The 24,571-nt window shown below is 35.9% G+C and overlaps 1 protein-coding gene across 1 annotated transcript in view; it reads left to right on the forward strand.

The window, feature by feature from the left end:
- Positions 1–393: 393 nt before the first annotated feature.
- LOC131850410 (glutamate receptor ionotropic, kainate 2) overlaps positions 394–24,571 on the forward strand; it is a 36,356-nt gene continuing 12,178 nt past the window's right edge. The window contains exons 1-14 of the mRNA XM_059200622.1: positions 394–587; positions 1,370–1,491; positions 3,813–3,974; positions 10,343–10,474; positions 12,767–12,898; positions 14,401–14,567; positions 15,082–15,135; positions 16,274–16,435; positions 18,547–18,690; positions 19,631–19,843; positions 21,297–21,500; positions 21,792–21,896; positions 23,183–23,319; positions 23,995–24,118. Of these exons, the coding sequence (XP_059056605.1) occupies positions 1,419–1,491; positions 3,813–3,974; positions 10,343–10,474; positions 12,767–12,898; positions 14,401–14,567; positions 15,082–15,135; positions 16,274–16,435; positions 18,547–18,690; positions 19,631–19,843; positions 21,297–21,500; positions 21,792–21,896; positions 23,183–23,319; positions 23,995–24,118 (1,809 nt within the window). The 5' untranslated portion in view covers positions 394–587; positions 1,370–1,418. The remainder of the gene's footprint in view (positions 588–1,369; positions 1,492–3,812; positions 3,975–10,342; positions 10,475–12,766; positions 12,899–14,400; positions 14,568–15,081; positions 15,136–16,273; positions 16,436–18,546; positions 18,691–19,630; positions 19,844–21,296; positions 21,501–21,791; positions 21,897–23,182; positions 23,320–23,994; positions 24,119–24,571) is intronic.

Below are 24,571 nucleotides of genomic sequence, written 5' to 3' on the forward strand. Positions count from 1 at the left end.
ACCACTCGCACTAGAGATGTGACATTTTATATAAAAACGGTTTATTAATGAATTGATTATTATCATTATAGATTGAACGTAGTCTTGTGGATTACTAGTACAACTTACACCCACATAGCGAGTTTAAAATTGGTCTAATATTTATTTTAAATAATTTGACTATTTGGTGTGGAAAAATGAATAACAAAACATTTATTTCCCGTTTATCGGTTCGCTTACTATTGTCGTAAGACGTACAATAACACTGGCCACCAATAAAAAATATATTATGGTCATTTAAATTTAGAAAATAAAACATTTATTAACCATAAGAAATGACAGGAGCGCTCCGAAAGACTATTTTAAACGAGGAAGTATTGAATTAATAAAATAGATTTTTAATAAATATGTGATCCTTTTGCCTTTCCCTAAAAAGGGAAAAACCGAACCAAAAAAAAATTATATGTGCTCAGTTCCATTTTCCCTAACTTTGATATTGGCTAAATGCGAAGGTAAAACCTAAGATGGAGGAGAAAAATTAATGTATACTCTAAAGTATGTAAAAATTAGCTAAACTACATATTGTGACTGGACGTTTCTAAGCAATGGTGAGTGAGTTTGAAGTTACTTTGCTGTACTTTGGGCTGTTAGATGTATAAAAGACGTTCTTTCTAGCTGAAATCGTATTTCTCCTATACTCATTCATTCATAATTTATAATAATAGTAATAATAATCTCAGGACAAATCACACAGCGCCATCTAGACCCAAGTTAAGCTAGCTAAAGCTTGTGTTATGGGTACTAGATAACTGATACAAATACATTGATAATTTTTTTTTTCGTAAATACATATTATACATAGAAAACACCCAGACCGATACAAACAATCATACTCATGAATACAAATGTTTGTGCCGTGCGAGGAATCGAACCCGCGACCATCGGACATAAAGCGGTGTACTAGACCGCTAGACCACCGAGGTCGTAAATTTTTATTTATTTCACGTAGAAAATTCCATGCCTTCTCAAGCGATTTTCTTTACTTTTTTAATGTAATTCGTTGCCATTGATTTGGACTACGTCTTAGTCCAACTGAATGCCTCTTATCCTGTAATTTCACTGCCCAATCTGCATTCTACAACCGAAACACTTACAAAGTAAGCTGAGCTGCTTGACGTTTGAAACATGTGATTCTGAGGTAGACACGTAGACGACTGTTTACGGTCTATCTTTGATTAAAAATCTATTGTGGACCGACGATCTGGTCAAGATCGCTAGAAGGCGTTGGATACAGCGCAGGACCGTCGTGGTCATCTTTGGGGGAAGCCTTTGTTTAACAGTGTACGTCTTCCGGGCTGAAATGATGATGATGATGATCTATTGTTGACAGGTTGCGTGGTATGTACGTGGATCAGCCGGGGTGGTGATGAAGTGGGAAGATGGTGCGTTGGTGGCCTTGGCTTCTGATCATTCTCCACGCTGTCGCCGCCCTCTCGCCGGTCATTAAAATTGGTGAGAGAAACTTCTGGAACATTCTTTATGTTGTGATAGTAGATGTATGGGAAGATGTTGCTTTAGTGGCGTTGGCTTTTGATCATATTCGACTTTGTCGACGCCCTCTCGCCGGTGATTCAAATTGGTGAGAGTAATTTCTGGAACGTTCTCTATGTTGTGATAGTAGATGTATGGAAAAATGTTGCTTTAATGGCGTTAGCTTTTGATCATATTCGACTTTGTCGACGCCCTCTCGCCGGTGTTTCAAATTAGTGAGAATAACTTCTAGAACATTCTTCGTGTTGTTATAGCAAAAGTATGTGGAAAAATGTTGCTTTAATGGCGTTGGCTTTTGATCATGCTCGACTTTACGTTGCTCGCAGATGTTTCAAATTAGTGAGAGTAATTTCTGGAACGTTCTTTATGTTGTCATAGTAGATATATGGAAAAATGTTGCTTTAATGGCGTTGGCTTTTGATATGATTGACTTTGTCGACTCGCAGATGTTTCAAATTGGTGAGAGTAATTTCTGGAACGTTCTTTATGTTGTCATAGTAGATCTTGGAAAAATGTTGCTTTAAGACGTTGGCTTTTGATCATGCTCGACTTTGTCGACGCCCTCTCGCAGATATATAAAATTATTGAGAGTATATGAATGTTTATGTTGTCATAGTAGATCTATGGAAAAATGTTGCTTTAATGGCGTTGGCTTTTGATCATGTGTGACTTTGTCGACGCCCTATCGTCGGCGATTCAAATTGGTGAGATAAATGGAACGTTCTTTATGTTGTGATAGTAGATGTATGGAAAAATAGCTTTAATGGCGTTGGCTTTTGATCATGTTCGACTTTGTCGACGACTCGCAGAATCAAATTAGTGAGAGTAATTTCTGGAACGTTCTTTATGTTGTGATAGTAGATGTATGGGAAAACGTCGCTTAGTGGCGATGGTCTGATCATCAACTCTGTTATTAAAATTGTGTCATTTCTGGAACTTTCTTTATGTTGTGATAGTAGATGTATGGAAAAATGTTGCTTTAATGGCGTTAGCTTTTGATCATATTCGACTTTGTCGACGCCCTCTCGCCGGTGTTTCAAATTAGTGAGAATAACTTCTAGAACATTCTTCGTGTTGTTATAGCAAAAGTATGTGTGGATTTTGCGTTATTGACGTTGGAGTATGATCATGTTCAATACTGTTGCCGGTCATTAAAATTAGTGAGAGTAATTTCTGGAACATTCTTCATGTTGTAATAGCAGATATATGGGAAGATATTGCGTAAGTGCGTTCGTGTATGATTGCTTGTTACTAAAATTGGTGAGAATAACTTCTGGAACATTCTGCTTCATGTATATCCACTGCCATCTTCAATCGACTAGTGACCAAGACGTTTGAAACAGCATCAAAATGTCGGGAGTTCATATATAATATTATTATTGTAAATGTATATGAATGTGGATGGTTGTAAGGGTAGAGGAAGGCCGAAAAAGAAATGGATGGACTGTGTGAAAGATGATAGGGTGAGAAAGGGAATAAATAACGAGATGACTGCGAACAGGGATGAATGGAAGAGAAAAACGGATTACGACGACCACAAATAAATGGGATAAGGAAGAAGCAGATGGTGGTAAATAATCAATTTATATGTGTGCATATTTTTTTTAATGGATGATAACGGAATGGTGCACCCGCCGGCGCTAACGGTTTACGCTGGCGGGACACCAGTGGAGGATGATAAGATGAACATGAGGTCAGGCCAGTTAGCTCATCGTGACAAATTCACGATTATTACGATGGTGTACAGATGGAACCGCGTGGAGATCAACCTGACATGGTACATTGGGTTATTAATTCAGATTACTATGTACATATTAATTGTGCAGATTTTTAAAAATAAATTTAAAAAAATACTCATCCTCACTCAGAAAACTGTGCTGTGTGTGCACTCCAAGTGCAGGGTAATGCAAGGTGTCAGCCTACTAGTGTCACCAGAACTTTATGTTTATTTTGTTTCAGTAAATGTTTGATGTTTATTTATACATATATGGTAGTATGTCGTAAATGTTTACTCTATGTTATCCGCCTAGATCTATGTGTTTTATTATTATTATATATTTATTATCTATGGTAATATTATGGTATTAGTAAGGTATCCACAGAATAAAAGCGTCGTGGCACCCGTCACGACATATACTGAGCGGAGACCTATTTGGTACTATAAAATTAATATAATCCGATAAAATGTAAATTAAAATTTAAAAATTATTTTCAGTATGCTATGTACCAAATAAACAATTTTCTTTTTTTCTTTCTTTCTTCATCAACTTTTTTATACTCAGGTGCTATCTTCACGGAGGAGGCGCGGGGGGGCAGCGCAGAGCTGGCTTTCAAGTACGCAGTATACAGGATAAATAAGGAGAGGAATCTGCTGCCTAACAGTACATTAATATATGATATACAATACACTACCGTGAAGGACTCCTTCAGTACCTACAAAAAAGGTAATTAAATCAAATTTTTATTCATATTCATATTTCGTTTATAAACCAATGTAAAAAACTTCTTTACATATATGGCAAGTCATAACATACAGTAATTCATATTTATATGAATTCAATCCAATTAATAATAATAATAATAATCTCAGGACAAATCACACAGCGCCATCTAGACCCAAGTTAAGCTAGCTAAAGCTTGTGTTATGGGTACTAGACAACTGATACAAATACATAGATATTTTTTTTTCGTAAATACATACATATTAATACATACAAATTAAATACATAGAAAACACCCAGACCGACACAAACAATCATACTCATGAATACAAATGTTTGTGCCGTGCGAGGAATCGAACCCGCGACCATCGGACGTAAAGCAGTGTGCTAAACCACTAGACCACCGAGGTCGTCAAATTACAATTACATTAATAAATAAAATTACATTAATAATAACTAATAACATAATTACGACATGATTATATTTAGGTCTAAATACTTGCTAATATTATAAAAAGGATGTTTTTTAAAAAAAGATTTTATTTTTGTTTTGAATTGTTTTGGGGGTAATTCTCTTATGTGCATATGTAGTTTATTATACATTTTAATTTTTATACTAATGCCTTGTTTAAAAGTTTTACCAAGTCTTGTTCGTAGGTCTATTACAGACTCTTATGATTTGTCAAATCTAGGAGTACTTTTTAGTTAGAAGAACTGACAAGAACTTGGCTCTTATTCTGTTTTCAAACGAGCTTTCGAGTAACAGGACTGAGAGGAATTTCGTCGCTTATTCTCTTTTCGAATGAGATTGTATATGATTACAAAAATACAGATATATTATTAGGGAATGTGTGACCAGCAGCATATGTTATGCCTCGTTAAGATACGAAACACATGTCGCGATATGGGTGTAGACTCAATAACTTTCGGAATTTGATCGCCACTGGAGAAGGTCGTAGCGCTGGTCAAGTTTCCACACCGAATATTCGTAGTCTCACACATGTTAATTGTAGCGGAATTAAACAAAATAGTATAAATTCATCGCGTAGTGAAATGGACTTCCGCAAAATAATACCTAATTCCATTAAATGTGTTGGATGTACTTTTAATGCCGAATAATATAAATGTTTTTTTTTTTATACTACTATGGTGGCAAACAAGCATACGGCCCATCTGATGGTAAATGGTTACCGTAGCCTATGGACGCCTGAAGCACCAGGGGTGTCACGTGCGCGTTGCCGACCCTTAAGAAACCTTAATATACCCTTCTTGAAAAACCCCATGCTGTAGTCTCGTGAGAAAACCTCGGCAGGAAGTTCATTCCACAATCTAAGTGTACGCGGGAGGAAGCTCCTCTGAAACCGCACTGTCCGAGACCACTTAGGTTCCAGCGTGTGGGAATGAATTCCCTGTCGATGGCGAGCGGTGCGATGGTGAAAATGTTACTTAAAAAAAGACAAATATGGTGTGGATCAGACTCCTCAAGAGCTTGGCCGATTTTTATGAAGCTTTTATGTGTATTCAGTAAGTCTGATAATAAATATACACATAAAAGCTTCATAAAAATCGGCCAAGCTCTTGAGGAGTTTAACAAAACGTGACTTTTATTGGCAGGTAACTGATGTAATAAGGAGTAACTTAGGCTACTTTTATTTTAGAAAAATAAAGTACGTAAATTCCACGCGGACGAAGTCACGGGTACAGCTAGCCTTGTATATAAACTCGTTTGTAATATCCAAACTCGCTTGTAAATATTTCAAAATGTATACAAATATAATTAAGTATTATATAAAATAAACAAAAAGAAATTTATGAAGATTTAATTTGAAAATTTCGACTTTAATAAATCGCCGAGGGCCCTCCATCCGGCCACTTCCGGCCGCCATTGCACCGTCATATCGCGTTTCCCGCGCTCGACCTGCCATCCGTTATTGATAATGTGACCAGACGTCCCGTTTTGGACGGGACAGTCCCGTTTTATAAATATAAGTACCGGTGTCCCCGAAATGGACTGTGGGACGCAAAATTGTCCCGATTTCGGTGATTGTGCGAAACTTTAAATATTCTTTATTGCACTTAAATACATTTGATACACGGGATAATATTTTTTAATATTCTTTATTGCACTTAAATACATTTGTAAGTATATTAATTACAACAATAGAGCGTGGCATAGGAACTGTTGAGTGGGTTAAAATGTGCAAATTATATTTTTTATGAAAATGTCAAAATTAATTAAAACTAAACATAAAAATATAATGTCCAAAATACAGATACTAATACAATTTACATAAAGATAAAAAAAAAAATTAATATATAATATGTACTTGAATACCTAAACAAAAAATGATAAAATGATAAACATAAATATATACTAAATCAAACAATAAATACTACAAAGATATATATATACAATGATGACACTAATCACATAGCAGTAGAAAGGTAATATGACTTTAACTTTTTCTTAAAAGAACCACTAGATGGACTTTTTTGGATCTCCAAAGGGAGATTATTCCATAGCTGAGCACGAAACGAAAAGGAGTTAGACCCATAAACTGAGTTCTACTGTTAGGAATTTTAAAAAGTTTAATTTTGAGTAGACGAGCCGGTTGTGGGTGGTTGGTGATTAAGGTGAGTATAAAAAAACGTGCCAAGAGTGTCATCCTTGCTTAAAATGTTCTTAAAAAAGCAAATTTGTTCCTCCGATAAATCTATACATATAAATAAAATTGGAGTGTCTGTTTGCAATATTGAACTAACTGTTTTATACTATATGCATATGAATATGAATACAGTACCTGCACCAAAATGACATTATTTACAATTTTTGTCTGTCTGTCTGTCTGTTTGTTCCGGCTAATCTCTGAACTAACTGTTTTTTACTACATGCATATGAATATAAATACAGTACCTGCACCAAAATGACATTATTTACAATTTTTGTCTGTCTCTCTGTCTGTGTGTTCCGGCTAATCTCTGAAATGGCTTTACCGATTTTGACAGGACTTTTTTTTGGCAGGTAGCTTATGTAATAAGGAGTAACTTAGGCTACTTTTTTTTAGAAAAATGAAGTGAAATCCACGAGGACGAAGTCGCGGAAACACAGTATATAAATATAACTAAACATTTTATTTTTATCCGATAAATATAAATGTAAAACAAAATTTTTAATTATATTTTAAAACAATATAATTTTTTAATTCGTAACTTCTTTTTTGACGGAATAGATAATATAAATATAGATTATATATTGTAGAAATATTAATTATGAATATGAAAGTACATGAATCTGCGCTACAATTTAAATTTATTACTAGTATTATTAATTATTTATAATTAATAATACTATAAAATAATTCAAATTCAAATTCAAAATATCTTTATTCATGTAGGTCTATTACAGACTCTTATAATATGTCAAATCCACTTCAGTTCGGAATGATATCGAGATGAGAAGAACTGACAAGAAACTCAGCTCGTATTCTTTTTTAATGTTTATATAATAATACTATAAATATTATAATTTAGTCATCATATTATATATTCTTTTTAAGCTTTTTAATTTTAGGTTCTTAGTTATACAATTAGGTTATGTAATAAATTTATATTATTAATTATATTTATCGGTTATATTTTTTCATTCGTAATTTTTATGGAATAGATAATTTAAAAAGTGTTTTTTTATTGACTATCTGTTAATGGACCTTAATAAACGGATGTCCCGTTTTAAGTCGAAGAATAAGTGGTCACGCTGATAAGTTATTACCTTTTTTCATAATTGTCGGATTTTCGTGTAATTATTTCCACGTTTGGAGAATGGAGATTTTTGGCAAACGTGAAACTGTTTGTAGGGAGTGATCTATTATTATATTATTTACTAGCTGTACCCGCGACTACGTCCGCGTGGAATTTAACTTTATTTTTCTAAAATAAAAGTAGCCTAAGTTACTCCTTATTACATCAGCTACCTGCCAAAAAAAGTCCCGTCAAAATCGGTAAAGCCATTTCAGAGATCAGCCGGAACAAACAGACAAACGGACAGACAGACAAAAATTGTAAAAAATGTTATTTAGGTGTATGTACCGTATTTATATTCATATGCATGTAGTAAAACATAGTTAATTCAATATTACAAACAGACACTCCAATTTTATTTATATGTATAGTTAACATTTATGACACTTTATTGCATCAACATATAAAGGAATATGAATAAAATTAAAAACATAAAATATAAAACTAAGTACAAAAGACGGTTTTATCACTAATGCAATCTCTTACAGACAGCCTTAGGACAAAGACTTTATAAAAAAATAATATTCTCAATTTGTAGGCCTTTTTTTTATGAACAAATAGACGAAGCACAGAATGCAATTTTTTTATGTATTTAAGACGTTAGGAATTTCTATTTATAGGTGTATGCATCCTCTTTGCTACATTGTATTATATAACTTTTAAAAAAGTACAAGGAACACTCGAATTTGAAAGTTGTCCTTAGAATAGAATAGAATAGAAAATCATTCGATTCAAATAAACTTAAATTGAAGCACTTTTGAATAGTCATCACATTTTTTTTAATCTACCGCTCATTCGGAAGTCACCTGTCTCATCACAAGAAGAACGAGCAAGAAACTTGCGTGTTGCTTTTAAAATAATTTTATTGTTACTTTACATTTTTAAGTTTAATTTTGCCAATTGTTAACTTTACAAATAGAAAAAATATTGAATATATAACTAACTGGTTAAACAAGTTGAAGTATCTGAATACAAACTGCCAAATAGCACTAATTCAATTAAATATAGAAAATATCATCATTACATAGTATAAAACAAAGTCGCTGTCGCTGTCTGTCCGTCCCTATATATGCTTAAATCTTTAAAACTACGCAACGGATTTTGAAGCGGTTTTTTTAAATAGATAGAATGATTCAAGAGGAAGGTTTATATATATAATACATGTACACCCGTGCGGAGCCGGGGCGAGTAACTAGTTAAATGTAAAATCAACTGCTTGAGCAACGAAATTAGAGTAAGTCAGTCGTAGTGAGTAGAGCAGACCAGTTCCCACAAGCAGCACTCGTTCACGAGTATGACGGATGAGCCAGCCATCACTGCGCTCGACCATATTTTAGGGAGCCCAATAACCCGGCCCACCACTCGACCACGTAGTTACTTAAAATTGCCATCAGATAGTTAAGTCAATGTATAGAATGAAAAGGTTTTCAAAATTGAGTGATCCTCAATTTGTATGAAATTGAATATATTCACAATGTATATTTATATAGGTGTCTATGTCTAACATTAAATGAAAATCCCGTGCATGAACAACTATTGCCATACACGCTCGTCATTAGTAATCTTTTAGTGATGAATCGTTATTTAGAACACGTCCACGTGTGTTATAGGTGGTCTAAAATTATGAACATATAAACATACATACAGACATATAGGTAAACTTAGCACTATTTCAGCCAAGCAGCTTGCTTTGTAAGATGTTTCGGTTGTAGGGTGCAGATTAGACAGTGAAATTACAGGATAAGAGGCGTGACATCTTAGTACTCTGGAATGGTAACATGAGTGGTATTACGGGTGTCACATGATAACGTGATGTCTGTAGTTCTGTTCATGTATATAGGCGACGGTTACCACTTACCATCAGGTGGAAGCTTGTTTGTTACAATTACAAAAAAAAAGTAGTAAAAAAGCAAAACTACATTAAAAGTACCAGGAGTACATGAGTTTATAGGCAGTTTGTTGATATGGCCAGTGAAATTACAGTGTATGTAGACCAGACCTTGTAGTCCTTCAGACTGGCGAGGTATTAAGGGATGCTACGTGCTACAGGTGATGATGTAGTCCAGAGTGCTGTTCATGTGTATAGGTGACCGTTACCACTTACCATCAGGCAGACGATGGTCCGCCTGATGGTAAGTGGCAAGCAAGCTGATGAGCTTGCTTACCATTATAATGACAAAGAAGCGAAACTACATTAAAAGTACCAGGAGAACATAAATTTATAGACAGTTTATTGAGAGATATGGCCAGTGAAATTATAGTGTATGTAGACCGGATCTCGTCGTACTTCAGATTGGCACCGTATTAAGGATACTACGGACGTCACATGATAAGGCGACAATTACCACTTACCATCAGGTGGGAAGGTGGACCGACGATCTGGTCAAGATCGCTGGAAGGCATTAGATGCGAGAAGCGCAGGACCGATCGTCGTGGAGATCTTCGGGGGAGGCCTATGTCCAGCAGTGGACGTCTTCCGGGCTGCGATGATGATGATGATGATGATGATGATCGGGTGGGACGTCAGTATTGTTTGCCATTTTAATTATATAAAAATGCCTTTTATTTGACAGCGTGTCTGCAGATAAAGTCGGGAGCTGTAGCTCTGTTCAGCAGCGCTGGTCCACTGCTGAGCTCTACAATCGGCGCTTTGTGTACAGCTCTGCATACACCACATTTTAAAGTAGCTCCGGACCATTATTCAAGTGAGTATATATTCAAACTAGCTTTTACCCGCGGCTTCGATCGCATAACATTATTCTTGGCTGCTAGATGGCGCTGAAGTAGCAAAATGCTGATATTTTATTTTTTTGTTTTTTCTGTTTATATTTGTTTTTTTTTTAATAAAAAAATATCTTATGTTCATTCTGATACCTCCAAGAACATGTGTACAAAATTTCATGAAGATCGGTTCAGTAGTTTTTGCGTGAAAGTGTGACGAATATCCCTACTTTCACATTTATAATATTCATAAGGATATAGAAAAAGGAGGTGCTACCTCAGATCTATTTGTAGGTGAACCGATTTTGATGTCACAAAGCTGTCTCATCACAGGAAGAATGAGCGAGAAACTTGTGTGTTGCTATTTTAAATATATGTTGTTCAGCATTATATATTTAGGATTTTGTGTGAATACAACTGCGAAATAGCAAGTTTGACAAAGTACATTTTTTATACTAAGATGGTGGTAAACAAGCATACGGTCCATCTGATAAATCATGTAATAATAATAACCATCTGTAAATGGTTACCGTACCCTATGTACGACTGAGACACTAGAGGTGTCACGTGCGAATTGCCGACCCTTAAGAAACCTTAATATACCCTTCTTGAAAACCCCATGATGTAGTCTCGTGAGAAAACCTCGGTAGGTAGTTCATTCCACAATCCAAGTGTACGCAGGAGAAAACTCCTCTGAAATCTCTGTCAAAGACCACTTGGGTTCTAGCGTGTGGGGATGAATTCCCTGTCGATGGCAAGCGGTGCGATGATAAAGGTAACGTAAAAGAGTAATAAATCTGTCATAGTTATCAGAGCAGACAAGTCCTTACTCTTGGTACACGCTCACGAGTAATTTTCTTTAAATAGAAATAATCTTTATTCAATTAAACTCATTACAAGCACTTTTGAATAGTCCTATTTTGATTCTACCACTCATTCGGAATGCAGATTCATCACAAGAAGAATGAGCAAGAAATTTGTGTGTTGCTTTTTTGAATAGATGTTTCTATTTTATTCCACGTCCATTATATTATATTTACTTTTTTTTAACTATTCTAATGCTGTTGGCCGCAGCTGGCCTTTACAGCTTCAACGGACTATAGGGGATGAGTGCAGATGGCTCCAAACCAAAGGAAGGACTTATGGAGTGGCCGAAGTTCTGTTTTTCGGACTACTCTAATATTGTTGGCGGCAGCTGGCCTTTACAGCTTTACTGGACGATAGCGTGCAAGTGCAAATGGCACTCCAAACCAAAGGAAGGACTTGTGGAGCGGCTTAAGTCCTTTTTTCGAACAACTCTATGCTGTTGGCCTTAGCTGGCCTTTACAGCTTCACCAGACGATAGGGGGCGAGTTTAGATGGCACTCCAAACCAAAGGAACGACTTATGGAGCGGCTAAAGTCCTTTTTTTCGGACTACTATAATGCTGTTAGCCGCAGCGGGCCTTTACAGCTTTACCGGACGATAGGGGGCGAGTGTAGATGGCACTACAAACCAAAGGAAGGACTTAAGGAGCGGCTTAAGTCCTTTTTTTCGGACTACTCTAATGCTGTTGGCCACTGGCCACAGCTGGCCTTTACGGCTTCACCGGACGATAAGGGGCAGATGGCACTCCAAACCAAAGGAAGGACTTATAGAGCAGCTGGAGTCCTTTTTTAGGACTACTCTAATGCTGTTGGCGGCAACTGGCCTTTACAGCTTCACCGGACGATAGGGGGCGAGTGTAGATGGCACCCCAAACCAAAGGAAGGACTTATGGAGCAGACTAATGCACTGGCCTTTACAGCTTCAACGGACGATAGGGGGCGAGTGTAGATGGCACTCCAAACCAAAGGAAGGACTTATAGAGCAGCTGGAGTCCTTTTTTAGGACTACTCTAATGCTGTTGGCGGCAACTGGCCTTTACAGCTTCAACGGACGATAGGGGGCGAGTGTAGATGGCACTCCATACGATTACGATTTTAAATATTTTTGGTTATAAAGCTGGCGATTCACCTGATGGAAAGCTTGTAACTATTCTAATGGTCGCAGCTGGTCTTTACACCTCCCTGGTAAAAAAAAGGGGCCAGTGCAGATGGCACTCCAAACCAAAGAAAGGAATTATGGAGCGGGTGAAGGCCAACTCCGACCTGACGCAATACGACTTTTGCCTGAAGGCACCGTTAGATTTCGAACCATATCTCGGGCTATCGTATTTTCCATCCCTGTTTGAATTAGACGGTGGATCCAACGAAGGGCCAGAGCGAATACTAATAATTATTTTCTTGTACTTTCAGCACACAATCAAACAGATACATATACTGTAAATCTGTATCCGTCTCGGGAGCTGATAGACAAAGCTTTCATTGACCTCGCCGTCTACCTCAATTGGACTAATATGGGCATCATTTACGAAGACTATGGATATGGTAAGAGTTCATCATAATTTGCTTCACATTTCTTATCCCAAAGACAACCACATCGTAAGAGGAAGAAGAATCATGAATTTCATGAACTTCATGAACTTCTGCCCCGGTCAGAAAATTCCATTTCTATAAAGAATAATGAAATTAATAACGAAATAATTGACGGTCTCGGTGGTCTAGCGGTTTAGCACACCGCTTTATTTCCGATAGTCGCAGGTTCGATTCCTCGCACGGTGCCAACATTTGTATTCCTGTGTATAATTGTTTGTGTCGGTTTGGGTGTTTTCTATGTATTTACTAGAAAAAAGTATCTATGAATTTGTATTGTTGTTGTATTGTTTGTGCGCTGTGAATTGTTCACGTCTGTTTTAAAGACGAAACAAAACATAGATTTTATGTTACTAATGTCCAGTTTGAGCCAGCTACTAGTTTGAGATCTCGTATGATATGACAATAATACAGGTTATAAATTTCCTGCGGGTGAAACCGTGTTTATAAATAACTATCAGATTGACAAATAGGACTGTTTGTCTATAAGTATCAGATTGACAAATAGGACTGTTTGTCTATAAGTATCAGATTGACAAAAAAGACTGTTTGTCTATAAGTATCAGATTGACAAATAGGACTGTTTGTCTATAAGTATCAGATTGACAAAAAAGAATGTTTGTCTATAAGTATCAGCTTGACAAATAGGACTGTTTGTCTATAAGTATCAGATTGACAAAAAAGACTGTTTGTCTATAAGTATCAGATTGACAAAAAGGACTGTTTGTCTATAAATAACTATCATATTGTGAAATAGGGCTGTTGTCTATAAGTATCAGATTAACAAAAAAGACTGTTTGTCTATAACTATCAGATTGACAAAAAGGACTGTTTGTCTATAAATAACTATCAGATTGACAAAAAAGACTGTTTGTCTATAACTATCAGATTGACAAAAAGGACTGTTTGTCTATAACTATCAGATTGACAAAAAGGACTGTTTGTCTATAACTATCAGATTGACAAAAAGGACTGTTTGTCTATAAATAACTATCAGATTGATAAAAGTACTACAGATTGACAAACAGTGTTACTTCATACTATGTGCGCTGTAGCATGGTGCGGGTGACAGTTGCTTCATTTAACGATTGCTTCATTTAACAGTTGTTAAATTTAAGTTACTACATTTATTAATGACTAGCTACTCGCCACGGCTTCGCACGGGTATATTATATATATGTAAACCTTCCTCTAGAATCACCCTATCTATTAGAAAAAATAACTTCAAAATCCGTTGCGTAGTTTTAAAGATTTAAGCATACATAGACAGCGACAGCAACTTTATTTTATAATTTTATAATATGTAATGATGCAATATATTACGAATGCGGTACAGGTGAAATACTAAGTCATAATTTGTAAATCGCGGCAACTTTCAAGAGTGAAAAGAAACCTTAATGAAACTGTCACATGGTATAGTTTACATTTTCACTGAATTTCTCTGTATTATTTTTCAGGTGAACTAAACGTATTAAATATAGCAAAAGATGGCCGTAACATGTATGCAGTCAGATGTAATGGACCACATGATTACAGACGGGCTTTGACGCAACTAAAGGCTCAGGATGTGGTTCATATAGTCGTTGATACAGATCCCAAGAAGATACATCAACTAGCTAGAGCTGTGAGTATTTTTTTTATATACCCGTAGTTGAAATATGTCAACTCGAGTTCACTCGAGTTGCGCATAATTCGAGTTAACTCGAGTTGAATTCTGCCAACTCGAGTTGGAAGAATTTAACTTGTAAATAAACGAATCAAGTGCTCTTTCACTTGAAACGTCAAGTGCTTTTTAACAGTGAAACTTATTATCTATATATATAAATAAAATTGGAGTGTCTGTTTGTAATATTGAAATAACCGTTTTTTACTACATGCATATGAATATAAATACGGTACATACACCAAATTTTGTCTGTCTGTCTATTTGTTCCGGCTAATCTCTGAAATGGCTGGACCGATTTTGATGGGACTTTTTTTGGGAGGTAGCTGGTGTAATAAAGAGTAACTTAGGCTACTCTTATTTTAGAAACTTTCTTTTATTTTAGAAAAATAAAGTTATATTCCACGCGAACGAAGTCGCGAGAACAGCTAGTTTATTCTAAGACCTTTACAAATAAAGACTTTGAATTTTACAGATCCTACAGCTGCAAATGAACAATGAAGACTATCACTATATATTTACCTCATTTGTAAGTACTCTTATATTTCTTTCTTTTTTTTTCGGTCTCTTCTAATACTGTTGGCCGGAGCTGGCCTTTACAGCTTCACCGGACGTTAGGGGGCGAGTGCAGATGGCACTCCAAACCAAAGGAAGGACTTATGGAGCGGCTGAAGGCCAACTCTCGCCTGACGGATACGACTTTAGTCTGAGGGCACCGCTAGGGGTTCGAATCTCGGATCAGGCCGTCGTAATTTCGATCACCGTTTGAATTGGACGGGGGATCGCTCGGAGGGAGTATTTCTTTCTCTTTCCTTCTTGTACTGTAATGTGAGAGGCCGAGTATATTGTTTATTCATACTTTATATGGCGGGAAGGAATTCAACCAATTATGACAATGTGTGACAAGATGTGACACAACTGTAACTGTAACACAACGTAAAAATGTATAGTTTATATAAAATAAAGTATATATATATTTTTTTTTATATCGTATTACATTGTTAATTACGATACTCCACCGAAACGGCTTGACCGATTTTTATGAATTTTTATATTCATATTCAGTAGATCTGAGAGTTCCTACTATTGACACTCCCCTAAGTGATAAGGGTTGTCCACCCCTTACATTTTTATTTGACAATTTTTTTTATAATGTGGCATTAAAAATACATGCTACCCAATATTTTCACCCTTTTATGACTAACTCCTATTTGTTAATAGTGATTTTAATTTATATGGCGAAAGGACGTTTGCGGGGACAGCTAGTATAGAATAGAATAGATTAGTAAATCATTTATTCAAATACACTTAATTTAAGCACTTTTGAATAGTCGACAAGAATAGATTAGTAAATCATTTATTCAAATACACTTAATTTAAGCACTTTTGAATAGTCGACAAGAATAGATTAGTAAATCATTTATTCAAATACACTTAATTTAAGCACTTTTGAATAGTCGACAATTTATTCTTAAATCTTCCGCTCATTCGGAAAGCTGTCTCATCACAAGAAGAATAAATAAGAAACAATAGTAATATGAATATTTAAAAAAAATGGCCAATAATAATTATAGAATTTCCGTTTTTCTTCATTTCTATATAAAAACTAGTTGACACGTAGACGACTTTGTTCAAAGTGTAATTTAAAGAAAAATACGCATTTTCAGGATATGGAACTCTTCGACTTTGAAGATTTCTATTATAATAGAGTAAACATGAGCGGGTGGAGACTAGTGGACCGAGGGTCTGATAAAGTGAAGGAGGCGCTGCAAGTGATGGAGAAGTTCCATCCCATAGGGGCGTCGATACTCAGCGATGGACAAATAAAGGTAGGTTTTTTATGGTTGATAACGGAATGGTGCACCCACCTGCGGTAACGGTTTACGCTGGCGGGGCACCAGTGGTGGATAAGATGACTATTGGTCTTATTACAAAAAATCTGTTAAAACTCGGACGAAACGTGGTCTAAATGGTCGAGGTTTAAACCATTCCTAATGTTAATACTTGAAATAAACCTAACATTATTACGAATCCAGATCTAACAGAGGACTATTTAGTACTACAGTTAAATAAAACAAAATAAACTATCAGTTCTTCTCATCTCGATATCATTCCGAACTGACGGTAGATTTGACATATCATAAGAGTCTGTAATAGACCTACATGAATAAAGATATTTTGAATTTGAATTTGAATTTGAAAAATCGTTCATTATGTATTACATACAATATATACTCATGTCTGTTAATGTACAATTACGTTCCGTTTTACCAGAAAACTGAAAAGATCTATACGGAGAAATAATATTACTTCAAATAAAAATTTATTAACTAAAAATGGTGTTATTTCCATTTATCTATGTCTTCATTATAACTATTTCATTAATATATAATATTTGTTAATGTACTATTAGGCTGAAAATCTAATTTTAAAATATATTTTTAATTTAGTTAAAATATTTTTCGAAAAACAACAACTTAAAATACAATTTTTAAAATGGGAGTTCGATTTTTTGCATTTAGACCACTGTTAAACTAGGGGCATCGCAGGTCTAACTTTAGACCATAGACGAATCACGATTTAGAGATAAACTTCATTTTGTAATAAGGAATACATTAGTGAATGGTTTATTACTAGTGCTAAACCAGGTTTATCTTTTTGTAATAAGGCCGTATGAGATCAGGTTAGTTAGCACATTGTGACAAATCTGCCAGGAATTTAACACGGTTTCCTGGGGGTACCATGGTACCAACCTGAAATGGTAAATTGCTGCATCCACATTACTAACAATCGCCTTTTCCCCAATAAATGTATATTGAAATCGCCGTTATGTATGTTATTATATGGTTAAGGCGTTAGGACCTAACTAGTCAATTTATGGTATGGGTTCCAGGGAGTCATTGCGAGAGTATTTTAAGTATGCTTGTAATGAGTTTATTTGAATAAAGATTATTTCTATTTCTATAAATATATTCAATACATTTAAAAATGAAAGATTTTATCATCATGTTTATGCCAGGTAGAATATATACAGGTGTTCAAAAGAGTTAGTGATTGCACATAAAAAAATTTTCATGCCTAAACAATAACAAACTGATGTTTACCATTTTAAATGTCGTCAACTTTTTTGGCTAAAATAGTAGCCGTACATTTTTTTTATGGTTTAAGTTGGTTGATGAAATTATTTCGATTTCAATAAAATACACAAATTTAACTTTTACTTTTATTGTGAATTACAAAGTTTTTTAACATGTACAAAAAAAACAAAAAGTTAATATTTTGCAGGAAGAAAGTTCATTACACGTTTTTTAAATTTTTTTAAACCTTCATAACGTTAAAAAAAATTAACATGTCTTTTTTTTATTTTTCTGATTACCCCCAAAAGCTTGACGTTGACTTCTGGGAATCCTGTATGTATGTTTATATATTTATACCTAATTTATGTATGTATATGTATTAGTAAGTAAATAGTGAAATGTGTGCCACCTACCTATTCTATGTACATATATAATAAAACTAGCTGTCCCGGCAAACGTTGTTTTGCCTTAAAATAAAAAAAAATTTGGGTTGGACTACCCCTAACATTTAGGGGGATGAAAAATAAATGTTGGCCGATTCTCAGACCTACTCAATACGCTCACAAAATTTCATGAGAATCGGCCAACATCTATTTTTCATCCCCCTAAATGTTAGGGGTAGTCCACCCCTAATTTTTTTTTTTATTTTAAGGCAAAACAACGTTTGCCGGGACATTGATATTGATACAGTATTGAAATAAATAAATAAGTCCTCTATTCTAGATTGACTGTAAGAAATTGCTTATAGCGATGAGACCGCCTTTTGTTATTACTGTTTTTTTTTATTATTTTTTTTCTTATTGTTTCTTCTGTTTAAATAATAAAGAGTTTATTATTATTATTATTGAACATAATAATTCCAGACTGAACCAGCTTTACTGTACGATGCAGTACAGACCCTGGCTATGGCTCTAGCCTCCACGGAAGGTCTTCAATCGGCCAACGTCTCCTGCGAGAACGAAGCGCCATGGTCCCAAGGAAATACCTTGCTGGACAGCATTAATTCTGTAAGTTTATGGTTCAATCTTTTGCTAGCTTTAAAGTATAAGTAATTATTTTTTTCGGACTACTCTAATACTTTTGGCCGCAGCTGGCCTTTACAGCTTCACCGGACGATAGGGGGCGAGTGCAGATGGCACTACAAACCAAAGGAAGGACTTATGGAGCGGGTGAAGCCCAACTCCCGCCTGACGGATAGGACTTTAGTCTGAGGGCACCGCTACGGATTCGAATCTCAGTTCGTTGTAATTTCGATACCCGTTTGAATTGGACGGGGGAGCGATCGAAAAGTAAAAATAATAGGAATTTACTTATTTCCCATAAGTAAATTTCTAGTGGGGAGGAATCCAACCAAATGTGACATTGTATGACAAGATGTGGGACGAGTTCTAACTTATGACACACACATTTCAAAATGTCAGTAAAATCTCATTTCCTTTACCTTTAGTACTACTTTTCTTTTTATTACACTCCCTTTCTTTCCTTCAAACTTCCCATGGATATGTGTATTATTTTTGTTATGGATGACAATGGAATGGTGCACCCGCCGGCGCTAACGGTTTACGCTGGCGGGGCACCAGTGGAGGATGACAAGATGAGAATTATTAACTTAGAACAACGCGCACAAATTGATATTTGAATTTTATTTAACATTTACAATTATATCTAAACTTATTCTTCTTGAGATAAGACAGCATTCTGAATTAGTGGTAGAATTATTAAAAAGAGCAGCACACAAGTTTCTCGCTCGTTCTTCTTGTGATGAATCTGCCTTCCGAATGAGTGGTAGAATCAAAAATATGACTATTCAAAAGTGCTTATAATGAGTTTATTTGAATAAAGATTATTTCTATTTCTATAACAGAAACATATGACTATTCAAGAACTGTTTATGTTAAGTTTAGTTGAATAAAGATTCTTCTTATTTCTATTCTACTCTATTTCCAGGTGAAAGCCCATGGCCTGACAGGTCCTATAGAGTTTAAGAATGAGATACGAAGCAACTTCACTCTGCAGCTGATGAGGTTGTCAGGGGGGGAAGATGGCGGAGTAGTACTCTCCGGGCACTGGACACCAGGCGAAGGTCTGGAGGTGACCGACCCGGCCGCGTACAGAAGAGATCCACCTCCTAATGTTACCCTTACCGTCGTTACAGTTGAGGTATTTATTTTACGGCTTAGTAATATATGTAACTGGGGGAAAAGGAGATAAATACTAATAAATACTAATCTCAGGACAATTCACACAGCGCCATCTAGACCCAAGTTAAGCTAGCTAGAGCTTGTGTTATGGGTACTAGATAACTGATACCTATACATATATATATTTTTTTTGTAAATACATACATATTATACATAGAAAACACCCAGACCGATACAAACAATCATCATGAATACAAATGTTTGTGCCGTGACCGTGAATCGAACCGCGACCATCGGCCGTAAAGCGGTGTGCTTGACCGCTAGACCACCGAGGTCGTCGAGATGTTAGTAATGTGGACTCATCCATAAAAAAAATGTAACTGAACTACGCGGTTCGCCCTGGCATTTGTTCGGGTGTACATGTTATAATATATTAACCTGACCTCTTGAATCACTTATCTTTTAAAGGTGCCCCGCCAAAATCCGTTTGCGTAGTTTTAAAGATTTCATCCATATATAAAAACAGACAGCGATAGCGACTTTGATTTTATAATATGTCAAATTCAAATTCAAATTAAAAAAATCATTTATTCAGTTTTAGGAAATTTTAAGCATATATGAACGTCAGCGAAGCGACTTTTTACATTATAATTTTATTTTTGATGATACTGTCCAGTTCGGATTATATAGATGTAAATTGAGAAGAACTGGCAAGAAACTCAATTGAATTACTGTTACCCCTGGAAACCATGTCAAGTTCCTGGTGAATTTGCCACGATGTGTTAAAAAGTAGCCTATGTCCTTATTCAGGGTCTAAACTACCTGTGCACCAAATTTCATTTAAATCGATTTCGTAGTTTAACTCGAAAGCACTTAGGGGGAAGAGGGTAAGAGAAGGAAGATAAGAGAAGAAGGATGCGGTGTGCGGTTTTCTAGAAACTTCTTGCCACGCACAACCACATTGTGAAATCACCTTCCAGCAATGGTATTTCCGAACCGATACGATATTGAAACCGTCAAGAAAAGAGCTTATTCCTTTTTAAAAGGTAAACGTACTTGCAATTCCCTTGTGTGTGTGTGGGTGTGTTTTTTTTAGAGGATGATAATGAAATGGTGCACCCACCTGCGCTAACGGTTTACGCTGGCGGGGCATCAGTGGAGGATGATAAGGTGAACATGAGGTCAGGTCAGTTAGCACATCGTGATAAATTCACCATGTGTGGGTGTGTTGCGGGTGCTCATGGGCGGCGGTAATCACTTACCATCAGGTGAGCCGCATGCTAGTTTGTCCCTTGTTATTAAAAAAAAAAGGATAAGATAAGAGAAGAAACAGGATAAAAAATAAGAGCCGAGTTTCTTGTCAGTTCCTCTTAGCTCGAAATCTCTCTAAACTGACGGTAGATTTGACATATCATAAGAGTCTGTAATAGACCTACAGGAATAAAGATATTTTGAATTTTTACTACTTCTAGGAGAAACCATACGTTATGGTGAAAGACGGGTGGAATCTTCAAGGCAACGCTCGATTCGAGGGTTTCTGCATAGATCTCCTCGCTAAAGTGGCAGCGAGAGCTGGTTTCCACTACAAACTTCGTCTGGTACCAGATAACATGTATGGAGCCAGGGACCCTGATACTGGCCAGTGGAATGGCATCGTCAGGGAATTAGTAGATAGGGTAAGTTGCTTTAAGATTTTTTTATTATTAAATTATTTATAATTTAACTAGCTTTTGTCCGCGGCTTCGCTCGCGTTAATTTATCCCCTTAGGGGTAGAATTTATCAAAATCCTTTCTTAGGGGATGCCTACGTCATAGTAGCTTTATGCATACAAAGTCTCAGCCAGATCGGTTTAAAATTGACAAAGTTTCATACAAACTTTCATCCCCTTGGGGGTAGAATTAATCAAAATCCTTTCTTAGCGGATGCCTACGTCATAACATCTCCTGCATTTTTTTTCTATTTCCAGAAGGCGGACATAGCCGTTGCATCTATGACCATAAACTACGCTAGAGAAGCGGTTATAGACTTCACGAAGCCGTTCATGAACCTCGGCATTGGGATATTGTTTAAGGTAATACATAATTGGCATATACTCTCTTCTTTACTCTATTCTTTTTAATCCTGTTACTCCTAACTATCTTAAAGACAGATTTTCATTTCTCGGAGAGGCACAAAACCATGGCTTGCGTAGTGCATCAAACCTCCTTAAAACTCCTTCACATAGTTCCTCATTCTACAGTAAATTCTTCTCAGTCCATGCTGTTCGCCTTTGGAATTCTATACTTTACTCCATTCGTAGTGCACAATCACTACCCATTTTTAAGAGCTCGGTTAAATCCCATTACCTCTCCACTTAAATTTCCCTGTACTCCTTCTTGCTATGTCTTGTTTCTTTGCATATGATATTGTTGTTTTGTACTTGCATTTCTGTGTATGTATATATTTTATATATAGTATATATAATGTGTGTTATCTTCTAATATTTATTGGTATTATTATCCTATCCCTATTATTACGTTTATATATATATTCTTCCATTCTATTCATGCGCCACCTACCACTTTTGTTGTATTTTCTCTACCTAAAGGTTGTCTGGAAGAGATTGCTTCTAGCGATAAGACCGCCTTTTGTACTTACATATCTCTTTTCTGTATAATTCTTATGTATTAATTCTATTGGTGCAATAAAGAGTTTATAAATAAATAATTTGAATATCTTTACATTTTAATTTATTTACTTACATATATGTTACTAGCTACTCGCCCCGGCTCCGTACGGGTGTATGTATTATATATATAAAACTTCCTCTTGAATCACTTTATCTATTAAAAAAAACGCTTCAAAATCCGTTGCGTTTTAAAGATTTAAACATACATAGGGACAGACAGCGACAGCGAGTTTGTTTTATACTATGTAATGATGTTATTTAATAAAATTATGATTTACAAATTATGCCCCACTCAACATTTACTATGCTACGCTCTACTGAGTTGACTCGAACATACCTTTTTTCTTAACATTACTTCTAATTTCTGCAATACATACAACAGGGGGGAAGGGGATTGTTAGCAATGGGAGCTAGTAACTCCTATTGCTAGCAATGTACCATGTTAGGTCGACCTCCACGTGGTTCTCCCTGGAAACCATCGTGATGAATTCTTGGTAAATTTGTCACGATGGGCTAACTGACCTGACTTCATGCTCATCTTATCATCTTCCACTGGTGCCCCGCCAGCGTAAACCGTTAGCGCAGGCGGGTGCACCATTCCATTATCATACACAAAAAAAAAAATACATACAACATGGCGGCCTTATTGTTGAAAGCAATTTCTTCAATATATGCTATCTCGTGTACAGGTGCCTACTTCGCAGCCGACGAGGTTGTTCAGCTTCCTCAATCCGCTGGCCATCGAGATATGGCTGTACGTTTTGGCTGCGTACGTCCTGGTATCCTTCACGTTGTTTGTGATGGCCAGGTTCTCGCCTTATGAATGGTAAGTATGTAGTTTAGACGGCCTCGGTGGTTCAGTGGTGTAGCACACCGCTTTACTTCCGATGGTCTCAGGTTTGTTTCTCGCGATTCAAATTCTAATTCACAATATCTTTATTCATTTCATAATAGTCTATTACATACTCTTATGATATGTCAAATCTACCGTCAGTTCGAAATGAATTCGAGATGAGAACTGATAAGAAAGTCAGCTCGTATTCTTTTCAAGTAAATGTTGTCAAATGATTGTTTGTATCGGTCTGGGTGTTTTCTATATATATTATATATGTATTTATAAAAACTAAAAACTATGTACTATATATGTATTTATAAAATCTATATAACATTAATTTAACTATGTCTCTAACACAATTCACTTTAGCAATTAAAATACAACCAGCACATCCTGTGCTCAAAGACCGAATGCCGCGGCCTACAAAAACCCTCCCTTTTATACAGAGAAGATATAGTGGGGGTTATATAAGTTTAACGATACCCAGTAATAATGAAACTACCTTCTTTTAATATAAAATATCAGATTTCTCGAAATTATCCATGCGAACCCTAACACTATGTATCTAAGTATTTATATCAGTTGTCAATAGACATCCATACTCACAAACTTTGGCGTTGCTGTTAATTGTAAAAATAAATAAAAATTGTTATTGTCTGTTTTCAGGTCAAGCAGTACCCACGTGTGTGGACACGAGACGAAGCTCCTCACGAATCAGTTCAGCGTTTGCAACTCATTTTGGTTCATAACTGGCACATTCTTAAGACAGGGCTCTGGTCTTAATCCTAAGGTAATTATTATAGAGTTAAATGTTTATAACAATAATATAGCGTTACGACTGTTATAACAGATGTGGTAGACATAGAGTCATTGTCAACTGTCGATGTTGTGGATGCAACACTTGACATGTCCACATTTTGATAATACTTGAATAAAAAACACATTACTCGGTAGGCTGTAGGCTACTTGTGAGTCATGTTCTCCTGGTACTTCCACTGTAGTATCGGTAATAGTGAGATAACTTCACGACTGTTACCTTTGATGGAGTAGTCAGAGTCATTGTCAACTGTCGTTGTTGCGAACGCAACACTTGACATGTCCACATGTCGCTTGGTATACTTGAATAAAAATCACATTACTCGGTAGGCTGTAGGCTACTTGCGAGTCATGTTCTCCTGGTACTTTCACTGTAGTATCGGTAATAGTGAGATAACTTCACGACTGATATCTTTGAAGGAGTAGT

This window comes from Achroia grisella, unplaced genomic scaffold, assembly GCF_030625045.1.
Source record: "Achroia grisella isolate CSIRO2021 unplaced genomic scaffold, CSIRO_AGI_Agris_v1 utg768, whole genome shotgun sequence".
NCBI lineage: Eukaryota > Metazoa > Arthropoda > Insecta > Lepidoptera > Pyralidae > Achroia > Achroia grisella.